Genomic DNA, 12,551 nt, shown 5'->3' with positions numbered 1-12,551 from the left:
TTTTTTTTCGGAAAATTTTCGGAAACTTTCTGAAAAATATTGTACACCTAACCCCAACACTTTTCCAAATAATATGAATTTTTAAAAAAATATTATTTATAATTTTATGCAAGGGTGTAGTAATCTGATTTAATTGAACAGATGTTCTATATGTTCTCCTTTCTGGACAACACATTCCCGGTATAAACGCTTCAATCATTCGGTAGCGTGACATTTCTACTAGATATGGTATACAGGATGATCAAAAGACAATTTCAAGAGCTACAAAATGGTATATTGAACCACCCTGTAACTGTCAAAATAACAGAGTTACGGGCTGTCACAGTAAAAACTGTCAAAATCAAACTTTACAACAAACAACTCAGTTTTAACAGTAAATCTCAGTTATGTGACGTTTTAAGTAAAAACGCTATACAGGGTGGACAAAAGAGGATTTCAAGGGCTACAAATTGGTATATGGAACCACCCTATAATTGTCAAAATAATCGAGTTATTGACAATACAATGGAGTAGTTTACAGGGTGATTCAATGAATTTTCAACATCCTTGTAACTTGTTTAATTTCCATTTTATAAAAAAAATACCAAATATGAATCTTGTAGATATTTGCATATACTTTATTCCTATCAGTATACAGGGTGTTCCAAGCAACAAACCAAACTTATAATTTTTTATTCGATTTTTTGAATCTACGTCAAATTCTAAATCTACTTGATGTAAAATGTTTGTATCGTTATTCAATTGTTTTTGCTGTAGCAGCCCTACTTTGACCGCCCTCCTCGAATGCAGAAATTCCCAATTTGAGCGAAATTTTGATGGCCTTTTCCAGAAAATCGTTCATAACTCGCTTATTTGAAACACCCTGTATAAACACACGGTAAAACAAAAAAAAGCTAATGAATGGAGCTATCACGTGACGTTGAGCGCAGGCACGGCTAAGTTGCCCCGTTTAGCCGCTAGAGGGCGTCAAAGTTGACTCTCGTTCTTTGCAGTTTTTGATCAATATCTCAGGAACGTTTCAGGTTAAAAATCTGCAGTTTTTACCACAAATGTACCTCGATGGAATGCAACTTTTACCTTCTATACACTTTTTTGTTACCATGCACTGTTTTACCTTGAAAAATTAAAAACTAGAATTGTCAAGAAATTTCATATGAAAATATTCTATTTTCAAAATTAACCTCAACTGTCTAAATATTTTCAAGTTAATAGTACAAAAATGTAAAAAATTACTTAAATGTTTGAATTTACAGATTTTCCAATTTTTCCGGAAAATTACCGAAAATTTTACATCTCTGCCACATTCCCTACTGGAGTTGAAGAAATGAATCAAACATCAGGATGAAATTTGACAAAAATTATAGTTTGACCGTCAATTTACATTATAGTGACCATAATTTGATTTAATGTCAAATCAAATTATGTGATTGTGACAGAGTGTCAAAACGTTGAATTGAACACAAAGATAAGGAACCAAAAAGTGTATATTTCTTTAGTCATACAAGTCAATTTTAATACTTAATTCTTAATTATTTAAATGTAAAGATTGTACAACTTTTGACAGGAAAATCAGATCTGGAATGCTGTCTATAAAGTAATTCAAATGCAGATTGGTTTTAAATATAAATATTTTAAAACTGAAATATATTATTAGACAGGGCTGAGCACCACTCAAGGTCTCTGTTATAGTGTAAATTATACACTGCTGTTAAACCTTTTAGCTCTTTCCACATTTCTAACTTCTTTCTCTATTTCAAACCTTCTTAAGTCAGCTCTCTCCAAAAAGTCTTGCCTATCCAGATAGCTAAAAAAAAAAACATTATTGTACTTAAAACACAAAGTGTTGTTTGGTAAGTTTACCCATCTTTGCCTTTGTTGTAAGTCTGCAATTCCTCTTCAATGTCTTCTTCCTTCTTAAATCTGTCCCAATCAAGTTTGGATTTTTCTAAAGTGCTAATTTTTTGTTTCTTGCCTAATTGACTTAAAACCCCACCAATTCCACTGAGACCTCCTGGTTTTTTATTAGGAACTTTAGAGTGGCTAGATGGCAAAAGTCGGGCTTCTGCAGAGTCCACACTTACCTTCAAACACATTTCTACTAGTTCAAAAACTTTAGGTAGAGTAGTTTTGTTACCTCTTTTTCAACCTCAACCTTTTCCCCAGCAAACTCAAATATCTGGGTAACTTTCACTTTTTTGTTAGCTTCTTTAGTTTGGTTGTTTGAGGGTGAAGGTGCAGGTCTAGTATTTTGTTCCTGTTTTTTAGTTGATTGGCTAGGACAATCTGATTTGGCACTTTTACTTTTAAAACCTGTGTCTTTTATGAAATCAGCCCAAATGTCTTCAACTTGCTTTTTTTCTTCTTTAGGGTCAGGTGTTGTTTGTGATTCTATGTTTTTTGAGTCTGCAATACACATATCATTTTGACTAGGGATACAAAAAATGTATCATAGTAACCAACCAAAGGCATACAGGAGAATAGACAAATATTGACATGCATACACTTACCTTCACTTGGTGTACTCCCTTTAGCTTTCTTTTTCTTCCTTTTGTCTGTTTTCAAACGTTTTTTACCTTTAGATTTTGACTCTGAGTCAGAACCAGACAGGGCATCCTCTTGGTCACCATCTGACTCTTCTTCAGATGGAGCTTCTTCGACTTTGGTCTCAGGTACATAATCTTCGTCACTAGAGTCACTATCTTCGAGAAATTCGTCAGCATTCATTTTCTTGAAGTTTGGGAGTACTTTTATGTAAAAATTGAGATTTTCTTCTTGAGGTCAATTATAGAGTAGTATAGTTCAATGGATTTAAGAGCTGAAAAAAGAAGTAAAAATATTTATTGGGTAAATCTGCTTTTACTATTTAAAAAATATATTATCCCACTTACATTAAATTAGTATTCTTCTTACTAACTGTATAGAAAAAAAACCTTTCAATTTGCTGAAATAAAATGCTCTTTTCTCTGGATCAATTATTTAAAACTGTCAAATGTCAAATACTCAAATTCAAATGTCACTGGCCAAGGTCGGTCGGTATTGTGTTGTCAAAGATTCTTTTGGTGAAAACGGATATCGATATCGATAATCATCTTATAGATTGGTTTCAGGTTAGAAATCTGTTCAATTCTACAAAAAGAAAACTTGCAGAGCCATTTCTGTCTTGTAAATATGATGCAAACTATTGGTTTTAAATGGAATAAAACTATCTCCGACTGGAAAATCAGTCAGTAGTCTTAGTTAAAGCAGTCAAAAATGTTGTTAATTACCAAGCTGTAATTTATGTTGATTAGTAGATTTTTCAGCTTTAAAACTAGAAGTAGACTTAGACATGTTGTTTTGTTTAGCTTTCTGGCTTTAACACTTCTGAGTAGTAAATACCTAATAAGTTTGTTTCTTTGGGTTCGTTTTATTTATTAAACTTTTTTTTTTGTTTATACCTAGTTGATTTTGTCATTCATGGATTTTGGCACCTTTTCAGTAATAATAGCCCATCACTAGTTTACCAAACAACAAAAAAAATAAGTAGAAAATTTTCACACTGAAATGACACTAGTGACAGAACAACCAATGATGTTTTGGCGCCACCTAACGTTAAAAATTGAAAGTGTCTCATCTGTTTTTTGGGGTGGTGTCATTTTTCCTTGAGAAATGTAAGAATTTTGGATAAATAAAAGGTTTTTGCCATAAAATAAAGCCGAAAACGGTAACATTGTTTAATTGTGAACATAAGTAAACAATTTTTGTGCACCAGTTTCCCGGATTAACGGGGAAAATCGCCGACATTCGGGAGTGCGTTTTAGTTTATTTTTTGCAAATTATACCTCCACATAATGATTTTTGTGATGTGTGGGGGTTCGCCGGTCCTTTAGATCAATATTTACTACAAGTCTTATGCCCAAAGTATCTGCCTGCTTGCTTTTTGTTGGAGTAGTCTCGATTTTTTATCCACAAATGGATGTTTATTAATTAATCAAGATCCAATGTCAATGGCAGGTTATTTAAAAAAAAAACATTTGAAGAAAAAGTTAGTTTTGTACTTATAAAACCTTTAAAGAGACTGTAAAGTGGTTCGGGCTTAAAGCATAATTAACAAGACGCTGTGTTATAAATATACAATAGAATAGAAATAAGTGTTTCATATTGAAGACATGGTTGCACTGGCATTGTTTTCAAACCTCATGAGTCACATCATAACACTGACCTACTACTTGTTTTGGATCTGCTGGAATACTAGAAGTAACCCTTTTATCACACATAACTGTTGGAACTTCAGTATGGCAAAAACTTTTTCTACATCCACATCTAAACTTAGTAGGTGTCATTGACCATAATGTTATTTTCAGGATTCCTTGCAACTCTATTGAGATTAAAGCCGACAGCGAGTCCAGTCAAATTGTGATAGAAATACCATTTTAGTATAACCCTTTAACACACCTAGAAAGCATATAAGACTGTAAAAAGCTAGCCAGAAACTCTTAGTCATAAAATTCTAGTTAAATAATTGGTGCTCATTTAGTTTATAAGCTAATACATAGAATAATCAATTTAGTCAATTAAAATTAGGTTGTAACTGATATTTAAAAAAAAAGACAAGACTTTTAGCAAAAATTACTTTAAATTATTCATACTGGACATTGATTCGAAATCATCATTGTCTCTGCATTGCTATAATGCTAGTCCAGAACGCAAAAACTTTAGACGCTTATTGAAGGCGCCCTGGTGCAAGGCCTGTCATCCTGAAAAGGAAACCACGGGACAGACCTGCCCCAAGCTTCATCAAGGATCGTGAGTATTTGTTATCCATATTGATAGTACCTATATCCTGGTTATTGTTTGATAAATACCATCTAATCTTATTTAACATCCATTACAAGGTAATATTGGTCAACAAACCTGGTTATCTCTCTAAATTTCTGAGAGCTAGCTTTCTTAATAAAGTCAAAGAAGGTTAGTTAATAAAAAGAAGCCCAAGTTTCCATTTTGCCTCACATAGAAATTTTCAAGAATAATTTTCAGTTCCTCAAAGCTAAGAATCAGAGGAAAAACTGTATACATATTTTGTCAACTAATTAGTTCCATTTTTTATTAGAAGAAAATTTTCTTTATTATATTATAGTGATTTTTATTAAGGTAAAAAAAGTAATCATGGATATGGATTTATTTTTAGCTGATCATTTAATCACAATAGAGAAAATAAATTGCTCTAAAAACTTAATTAAAAGCTTAAATTTGTCTTTACTAATATAATTAATAAGACCCTGAAACATCAATAGATCTCTTTATGATGTAGTTAGTTTTAACACTGTTAATGTCTTGGCAATGTTAACTGATATCTCTTTTAATATAAAAAAAAACAATATTTTGGTTGCACACCTTGACTTCTCTAAACTCACATTAGTACCAATTTACAATTAATCATGTTTTCTGTTAGAGTAACTAGTGATATTTAAACTCTGTAAGTCATGATCTCATTATTTGTTGTGACTTACCATAAATGCAGTTGTTTAAGTATGATGGTTATAATCTATAATCTATTGTACCGTTTTTCCACACAAAACACCACTTGTTACTCTTTACTTGCTCCCTATATTTTGTTTGTTTACAAACACTGACAACTGCTGCAACTTTAATGCAAATTTAGTTTAATTGTTAATTTGGAGATATAAAAAACCGGGCATAACCCAGTTGTTTATATAGGCTTCCTTTTATTCTTACTCCTGGTGGACCTTGCTGTATTTCGTGGCCGCCGTTTCTTATTCGCTTCTCAACGTGCCCCTGGTCTTCTGTAACTTGGTCAATTTTCCTTTCTTCCAAAGAGGAGTAGCCAGCCCAGGTTACCAGTTTGGATTCCGCTGCTACTGATTCTATAACATCTGCATTGTCAACGACTTCTTCCAAACTTGTTCAGGGGTCTTTTCAACAGGAACTCCTAAGTCGATGTCTTGACGATGATGATCCAATATTTTCTGTCTGGACTACTTCACTTTTTAAAACCACTCTTCTGCACGGCGCTTCAGTTTCGGCCATTTTAAGGCGCTTGCAGCCTTCCTGACAAGGTCTTGCCTCCAAGGCTCTGGGCAAGTCATGTCCTTGCAATGTAACCTTTCTTATTGTCTGTTCGGCTTCACACTAAACTTGTCTTTATTAGTCTTGATTACGCTATTTTCCAAATCCAAATGGAATTTATGTTGCTTCATAAGATCCAGACCCATCAGTACAATGATGATTTTCAGTCAGCTTTTGCTTCTGATGAACATTGGCTAAGCTTTCTCTTCCATAATTTACCATTCCTTTTTGGTTTGGAGCACTGATGTTGATAATGTCCTTTTTCACCGCTGATTCAACATGGAAAGAATGGTGCAGACGGCTTCCTTTGGTAATTTTGATAGTTTTGCCTTCTCTTTTCCCATCATTCCTCCTCGTGACACTTGTTTCACGAGACACGCTTAACTCCAAGGCGTAGGCGAGGGCATCATGTAGGGTTTGGCATCTGGCTAGTCGTAATGCTTGCTCTGTATCACAATCCTTCAGGCCCCTTACAAAGACACGGACCGCCATACGCTCCCTAATGTCTTGTGAGGCAGTTGGGTAAGCCAGATAAACCAAACCAAACAAAACCAAGGCAGTGGCTTTGTCACTTGATGTCCAACTTTTTACCTCTGCAGCAGCCTCAAACTGTTTTTTGTTAACCTGCCACGAGGTCTTGCCTTCAAAAACTTGAGGTTTGATATTTGGGCAGGCTTTAGTACTGGCGACTAAGGTTGGCTTTAAGGACTTTTCTTGCAGTATGTTAACTTCCTTCTGTAAGTTCTCCACAGTTTCCTCGACTCCGCCTATTCTCTTGTCGACTTTTTCTTCTAAGGTTTCTAACCGGGTTTCCATTTCGCTTTTAAGTTCATTAATCACACAATCTATCTTTTGTTCTTGGTTCTTTAGTAGGTCTTTAATGTCTACTAACTATTGTCTCTTTTATTTATATTTATATTTAAATCTGGTTCAGTTATTGCTAGTTTAAAGTTAGATCCTGTTATTAAGCAACACCCTTTATGTATTCTGAAAATTTGTTCATAGTGTAAAACTGTCCTAAGTTATTAGATTTGTTTTCTATTTACACTGCACTGACTTAATCTTGCTGCCATATCGATTGGGGAGGTTCCAAGATGGATGTCAGAAATACTATAATACTAAATTACTAGAAAGTTATATGACTAATGCAAATAGAACTAATTAATATGCAATTAAGTCATGATTACGGTCTTGTTAACTTTGGTTAGAACAAACTTTGTTTAATTGCTTGCACTTGAATTTACACTACTTTAAAATATTTAATTAGCTGTTATCTGCTTTTTAGTTTTGATTTAGATACTGCATATAAAGACTGATCTCTTCGCTTACTTCACTTTTTTGCTGACAATAAAAGTGCCGCCTTTAATCAGATTACGTTCAGTCAGCTTTAAGCGAAATTAAACAGAGAATAAACATCATTGTTTTACTTAAAAGTTTCAAGATTAGATGGTATTTTTAAATGGTTTATTTGACACAAAACAAGATGATTTAAGGGTGGATTTTCACTAAAGATGTTCAACAGGACGACGTTTGCAACCATTCCGCGCAGCAAGGCCTCTTCAATCGACTCGACAACAGGCGGGGGCGGTTCAGGATCATCGGGTGGGTCCCGTGTAAAGGGGCCGTTATCTTGGACTCGGTCTTTGACATCGAGCGGCGGTAAGAAGGGCGACCTCACCAAGCAGAGAAGAGCGACATCGATTGCCTCGGTAGAGGTGGGGGAGGAGGCCGCTTTGGTACAAACGGCCGTCGCTCCCCCTTCAAAAGTTTCCAAAGATGAACGGGTAAGATTTTGTTTATAATTATTACAAAACAAAACTGGAATCAACGCCAAGGGTCGTGACAAAGACTAAATTTTTGAATTATTGAAACAGGATTTTTTACCAATTGGAAGATAAATCATGTGAGCAAAAATTGCTGTGCAGGGGGAAAGAAGTGTTTAACAAAAGAAAACTGTTGCTAATTAAGCAATAATTTTTTTTTGGTTGGTTTTTAACATAACAACGTGTTGTTTATATCTGTACCTTTGAACGTTTTTAGGCATTTTCCTTAAAGATGCTCAAAAGTACTTTTCTTTACAAAGAATTTACGGAAAACTGTAAAATATTAAATAGTCGCATTTCTTTGATGAATCATGCCGCAAATGGTTACTCGTAACTTGAGTTAAACTTGACAGTTGTGACGTTAAATTTGACAGTTGGTGATCACCTTGTGGCTTATAGTCAGGTGACACTTGCTATAACTATTAAAACTCATTGAGCAGGGAGGCTAGTGACAGTTCGATATGTTTTTTACGTCACCTGACAGCTATCAAAAACGTCGCAACTGAGATGATGTTTTGACACTTGTGACAGCTGTCACGGGACGCAAGCAAAGTATCAATCTGGTCCTTAACGTCCAAACTGTAAAATTTGGCTCTTTCAGTGTAATTTTTAAAATTCAGGGGTTTCAGGTCATTGGTCAATGGGTTTTGAGAATTATGATTGCTGTCACATAATGTAGAGTCAAATTTGGCTCCATGGAGCTGTAAAGGGACTACTTACAGTGTGGTTTCTCCAAGAAACACATCTAATTTAGAATTTTCAAATAGTCCAAGTAAAATTCTGAGAATGTTTCATTTCTAATTTTGCTATAAACTTCTCCTCTGAAGAAATATCGATATATTTGATAAAAATTTACGCTTTAGTACTTCTTTGTTTAAACTGTGTAGTATCAATCAATGTAATAGGGGTTTGCCTCATCAGCTTATTAACTATCATAACACATAATGTTAGATATGCATACAATCTTAATGGCAAATACGGACTAATCAGAAAAGCCATAGCATATTACTTTTGAATTTTAACTAGGACATTTAATAGTATTATCGACGTCCTACAGCCGAAATCGACGAGTTACCAAAACGACATTCAATCTAACGCTTTCGACAAAATTGATAACATCGAGTACATAGACCAGGCCGCATCGCCCCAAGATGCCACCAAACTCACCAAAGGATACCATACTCTGGATTCGGACAATGACGCTAACAGAGCCAATGAATCGGAAGTACAAGCAGACGAGGACGTTTTCAAGACGCCCCAACGATCGCAAAAGGTCAAAGTTAAAGGCAAAACGTCCAGCAGTAAGAAGAAGGGTAAGAAAGTGAGAGGTAGGTTAGGGAATGTGAACGGTTAGTGAGTGAAACTTAACCGGATTCTATTGAAGCCTCGCCAACTGAGAGCTTGGACAAATGCCAAAAAACTCCTCCAAGGGAAAATACTACCACTGTAAGGACTGTGAAAACTGACACTGAAACTACCAAAATTGTTACCACCACCACAAGTTTAAATAGGTATTTACACGCGTTTTTTACTGTGTCTAAATTGCTCAGTGTGTACCAATTTGTTAGGTATACGTTTATGAAATTGAAAGGGGACGAAAATCAATTGGAATCTCAAGCGGAAAAGAAAAGTAGGACGCATAGTTGCAGCAGTATTCCCTACGATAATATAATTGAAAATTTGGCTCCGTTCAGGAAAAGATTTTGTAATGTGCAGCTTTTTGATGATGATGATCCTAACAAAGGTGAGCATTCACAGTTACTATAATAATTATTATTAGAAATATGAATTAAACCAACGCAGCGCTCGTACGTATTATTATAGTGTGTTACATTATTTACTTATAAATACGAAGTTATTCAAATTAACACAGCTTAAACTTGTATGATAATTTTTATAAACTCGCTATTTCACAACGAAACAATGGATTTTGATGCGGTTTGATTTATTAGCTTTTTTCTGACGGTAAAAACTTTAACTTTAAAGTACTATAACTATTATGCAGAGTGTTTTAAGTACTAAGAACTAATTTTTATCAAACTGGCTGCTGGCACAGAGCGTTTGCACATCAGTAGCCCTAAAGACTACCTTACAAACTGAACAGGTGAAAGAACAGTGAATAAATTACAGTATTAGGCACTCCGGTGAAATGTCAAAAACGGCCAAATTCATAAGAAAGTGTGTGTGCCCTTTCAAAAGTTTCTATCAGCTGTTTTTGACATTTCATTGGAGTGCCTAATAACTCGGTTAGCGAAATCACTCTCATAAGAACCCCAACGTTACAAACGACTTAATTATTTTATCCTAACTAAATTCATAACAAAAAACAAACTTAAATTCTGATAACGCTTCCCCCATTTTATTTCCTCCCGAAAGATTTTTGATGACGTTCCAAAAATTGATTTAAATTACCAGAAACTTCTAGGTCCGTTTTGAAAGTGCCAGATACCTCTAAAGGCTACTGAAAAGCTTCTAAAAGGTACCAGAAGCTTCTATAAGTGTCAAACCTTCCCAGAGTTGTTTTAAATTGTCAGAGTCTTCTAGAACCGTTTTGAAAGTCCTCTAAACCCTACTGAGAACTTTCTTAAAAGTTTCACAGCCCTCTTGTCTTACTAGTCAGTCTAGTTACTTTACTCACTGTCTTAAACTTTCCCAGAATTGTTTCAAATTGTCAGAGTCCTCTAAAGCCATTTTGAATCTGCCAGAGATGCCTTTAAGTGCTACTGACAAGTGCCAAAAGTCTCTGCAAGTGTCTTAAACGTTCCAAGAATTGTTTTAAATTGTCAGATGCTTGTAGAGCCATTTTGGAAGTGCTAGAGCTTTCTAAATAATACTGCCAACCTTCTAGAAATTGGCAGAGGCTTCTACAAGTGTCTTAAACCTTCCAAGAATTGATTTAAAATGTCAAAAGCTAAAAAATGTCAGTTCTTGGTCCATTAAGAAAATGCCCGTTGCCTCTAAATGCTACTGAACACTTTCTGAAAAGTTTCTTAACGCCTCTAGGACCATTTTAAATCTGCCAGATATCTCTAAATGCTACTGACAAACCAACATTTTTTATAGCGGCTGTCAGTTTTTAAACTAAGTAAGTTTATTTGTTGATTTCTTGTTTCTTCTTGTGTTACACATAAAATAGTCATAATAATTATTCAAACATTATTCAATTAAAAAAAAGAATATTAGAATATTTATACAGTGCGTTTTTTTTAACGCGCAACATAGGATTTTACGTGTTAAATTTTTAAGCCCATGTTAGACCATTTTATTTTGGAACTGCAAGTCTATAACTTGACGGGTGTGTCTTTAGTACCCTGAAGCTTAAGTAAGTCTACCAATTTGGTCTAAAAAGTGATTAAAAACTGGAAAAAAATCATTTTTTTTCGAAAAGATTTTATCGTTCCATACTCCCTGTATGCATTGTTGTTCCTTGTTGTTTTTATACTGGCAGGTCAGGTAGCAGGTAAAGTGACATATTTTGACTGCATCACGACCCGACATCTTTTGAACGTCAAAAGGGCATTTTATGATTGTTTGGAATACTGTTTGGCTTCAAACGGAGGTCACTTTGAACCATTCACTTATAAAAATACTTCTTTTGTTCTTAACTTTCTTGATATAAAGTTAATGATCACCCTGTTTTAACTTTCTACGCCAAATTTTACCTGCTACCTGCCGTGCCAGTATCAAAAACAACAAAGAACAACAATGCATACAGGGAGTATGAAACGATAAAACCTTTTCGAAAAAAGATGATTTTTTGCACTTTTTAACACTTTTTAGGCCGAATTGGTAAACTTACTTAAGCTTCGGGGTACGAAATAGCCACCCGTCAAGTTTTATACTTGTAGTTCCAAAATAACATGGTCTAACATGGGCTTAAAAATTTAACACGTGAAATCCTATGTTGCGCGTTAAAAAAAACGCACTGTATGTCTCTACCTGTCTATTACCTTACGATCTAAATTAACTTGTAATTTTTATATTTGGGATTATTTGAAAAGTTCGGCGTATTCAACAGAAGTCATACACTGGAAGAACTTTAGGAAATTGTATTTAATTATTCTTACGAAATATGGTCTTTGGTACAAACTTTACGATCTAAAATTTTTAATTTTATGAAAAGACTGAGATTATGCCAAAAATGTCATGATGACCAATTTGAACAACTACTATCTACCTAGAAGATACGATTATTTAATTGACTAGGTAATTACACTGTTAAAATTCCGGATTGCCGGAGCAATGGCAATAAATTTACCCGAACTATGATTAGTTAGTCAAGAATTAAATGTCAGTGTCAATCTGAATGAGATATTTAAAAACACTGAACAAAATACTTTATTTTTAATGCGAAGAAATTGATGCGGTAATCTTTGAGAAAGTAAGACACAAGTAGTTTGTAGGAAACTAAAATACAGTCTGATTCCCGAAAGTTGACTATCGCGTGACCAAAGAAACTTAGTAGCTTACACAATGGCCATATTCATAAGAACAAATCGATTAGCAATCGAAAAATCGGATTTTGATGGGCCAAATGACGTTTAAGTAAAGCTTTTTCAGTCAGTAATCGATTTATTTCAATGCATTCATACGAATGCGGCCATTCTCATTTCATGCTAATGTCAGTTGTCAGGTTGGCAAATAATACTATAGTTGGAATTT

General features: G+C 34.5%; 2 protein-coding genes across 13 annotated transcripts in view; one reads left to right on the top strand and one right to left on the bottom strand.

The window, feature by feature from the left end:
• Positions 1–1,466: 1,466 nt before the first annotated feature.
• Positions 1,467–3,044, bottom strand: Yeti (yeti). Its single transcript, XM_081976218.1, has 5 exons — positions 2,889–3,044; positions 2,508–2,815; positions 2,135–2,403; positions 1,861–2,081; positions 1,467–1,804 (listed from the first exon to the last, which is right to left on the bottom strand). Exons 2-5 carry the CDS (start codon positions 2,722–2,724, stop codon positions 1,696–1,698), a joined length of 816 nt encoding a protein of 271 aa, XP_081832344.1. The 5' UTR covers positions 2,725–2,815; positions 2,889–3,044; the 3' UTR covers positions 1,467–1,695.
• A 493-nt stretch (positions 3,045–3,537) lies between these two features.
• LOC145726911 (uncharacterized) overlaps positions 3,538–12,551 on the top strand; it is a 43,051-nt gene continuing 34,037 nt past the window's right edge. For 10 of the 12 annotated variants that reach the window (XM_081976202.1, XM_081976209.1, XM_081976197.1 and 7 more), the window contains exons 1-6: positions 3,538–3,650; positions 4,344–4,785; positions 7,578–7,850; positions 8,947–9,217; positions 9,274–9,400; positions 9,458–9,633. In XM_081976202.1, the coding sequence (XP_081832328.1) occupies positions 7,578–7,850; positions 8,947–9,217; positions 9,274–9,400; positions 9,458–9,633 (847 nt within the window). In that variant the 5' untranslated portion in view covers positions 3,538–3,650; positions 4,344–4,785. Of the gene's footprint in view, positions 3,651–4,131; positions 4,273–4,343; positions 4,786–7,577; positions 7,851–8,946; positions 9,218–9,273; positions 9,401–9,457; positions 9,634–12,551 lie in introns of those variants that run through there. The other 2 variants (XM_081976208.1, XM_081976195.1) reach the window with 2 other exon arrangements.

Source organism: Ips typographus, linkage group LG3 (genome assembly GCF_016097725.1).
Source record: "Ips typographus isolate SLU linkage group LG3, UJ_Ityp_2.0, whole genome shotgun sequence".
Taxonomy (NCBI): domain Eukaryota; kingdom Metazoa; phylum Arthropoda; class Insecta; order Coleoptera; family Curculionidae; genus Ips; species Ips typographus.
Note: the sequence above shows the minus strand (reverse complement) of the source record. Positions and strands in the feature narration are given on the sequence as shown.

Excerpts from the sequence above, each read along its gene's own strand:
- Yeti (XM_081976218.1), bottom strand. The coding sequence starts at position 2,724 with ATGAATGCTGACGAATTTCTCGAAGATAGTGACTCTAGTGACGAAGAT. Across the intron at positions 2,082-2,134 it reads AGGTTGAGGTTGAAAAAGAG|GTAAGTGTGGACTCTGCAGA; the intron begins GTAACAAAACTA and ends ATGTGTTTGAAG. Across the intron at positions 1,805-1,860 it reads TACAACAAAGGCAAAGATGG|CTATCTGGATAGGCAAGACT; the intron begins GTAAACTTACCA and ends TTTTTTTTTTAG.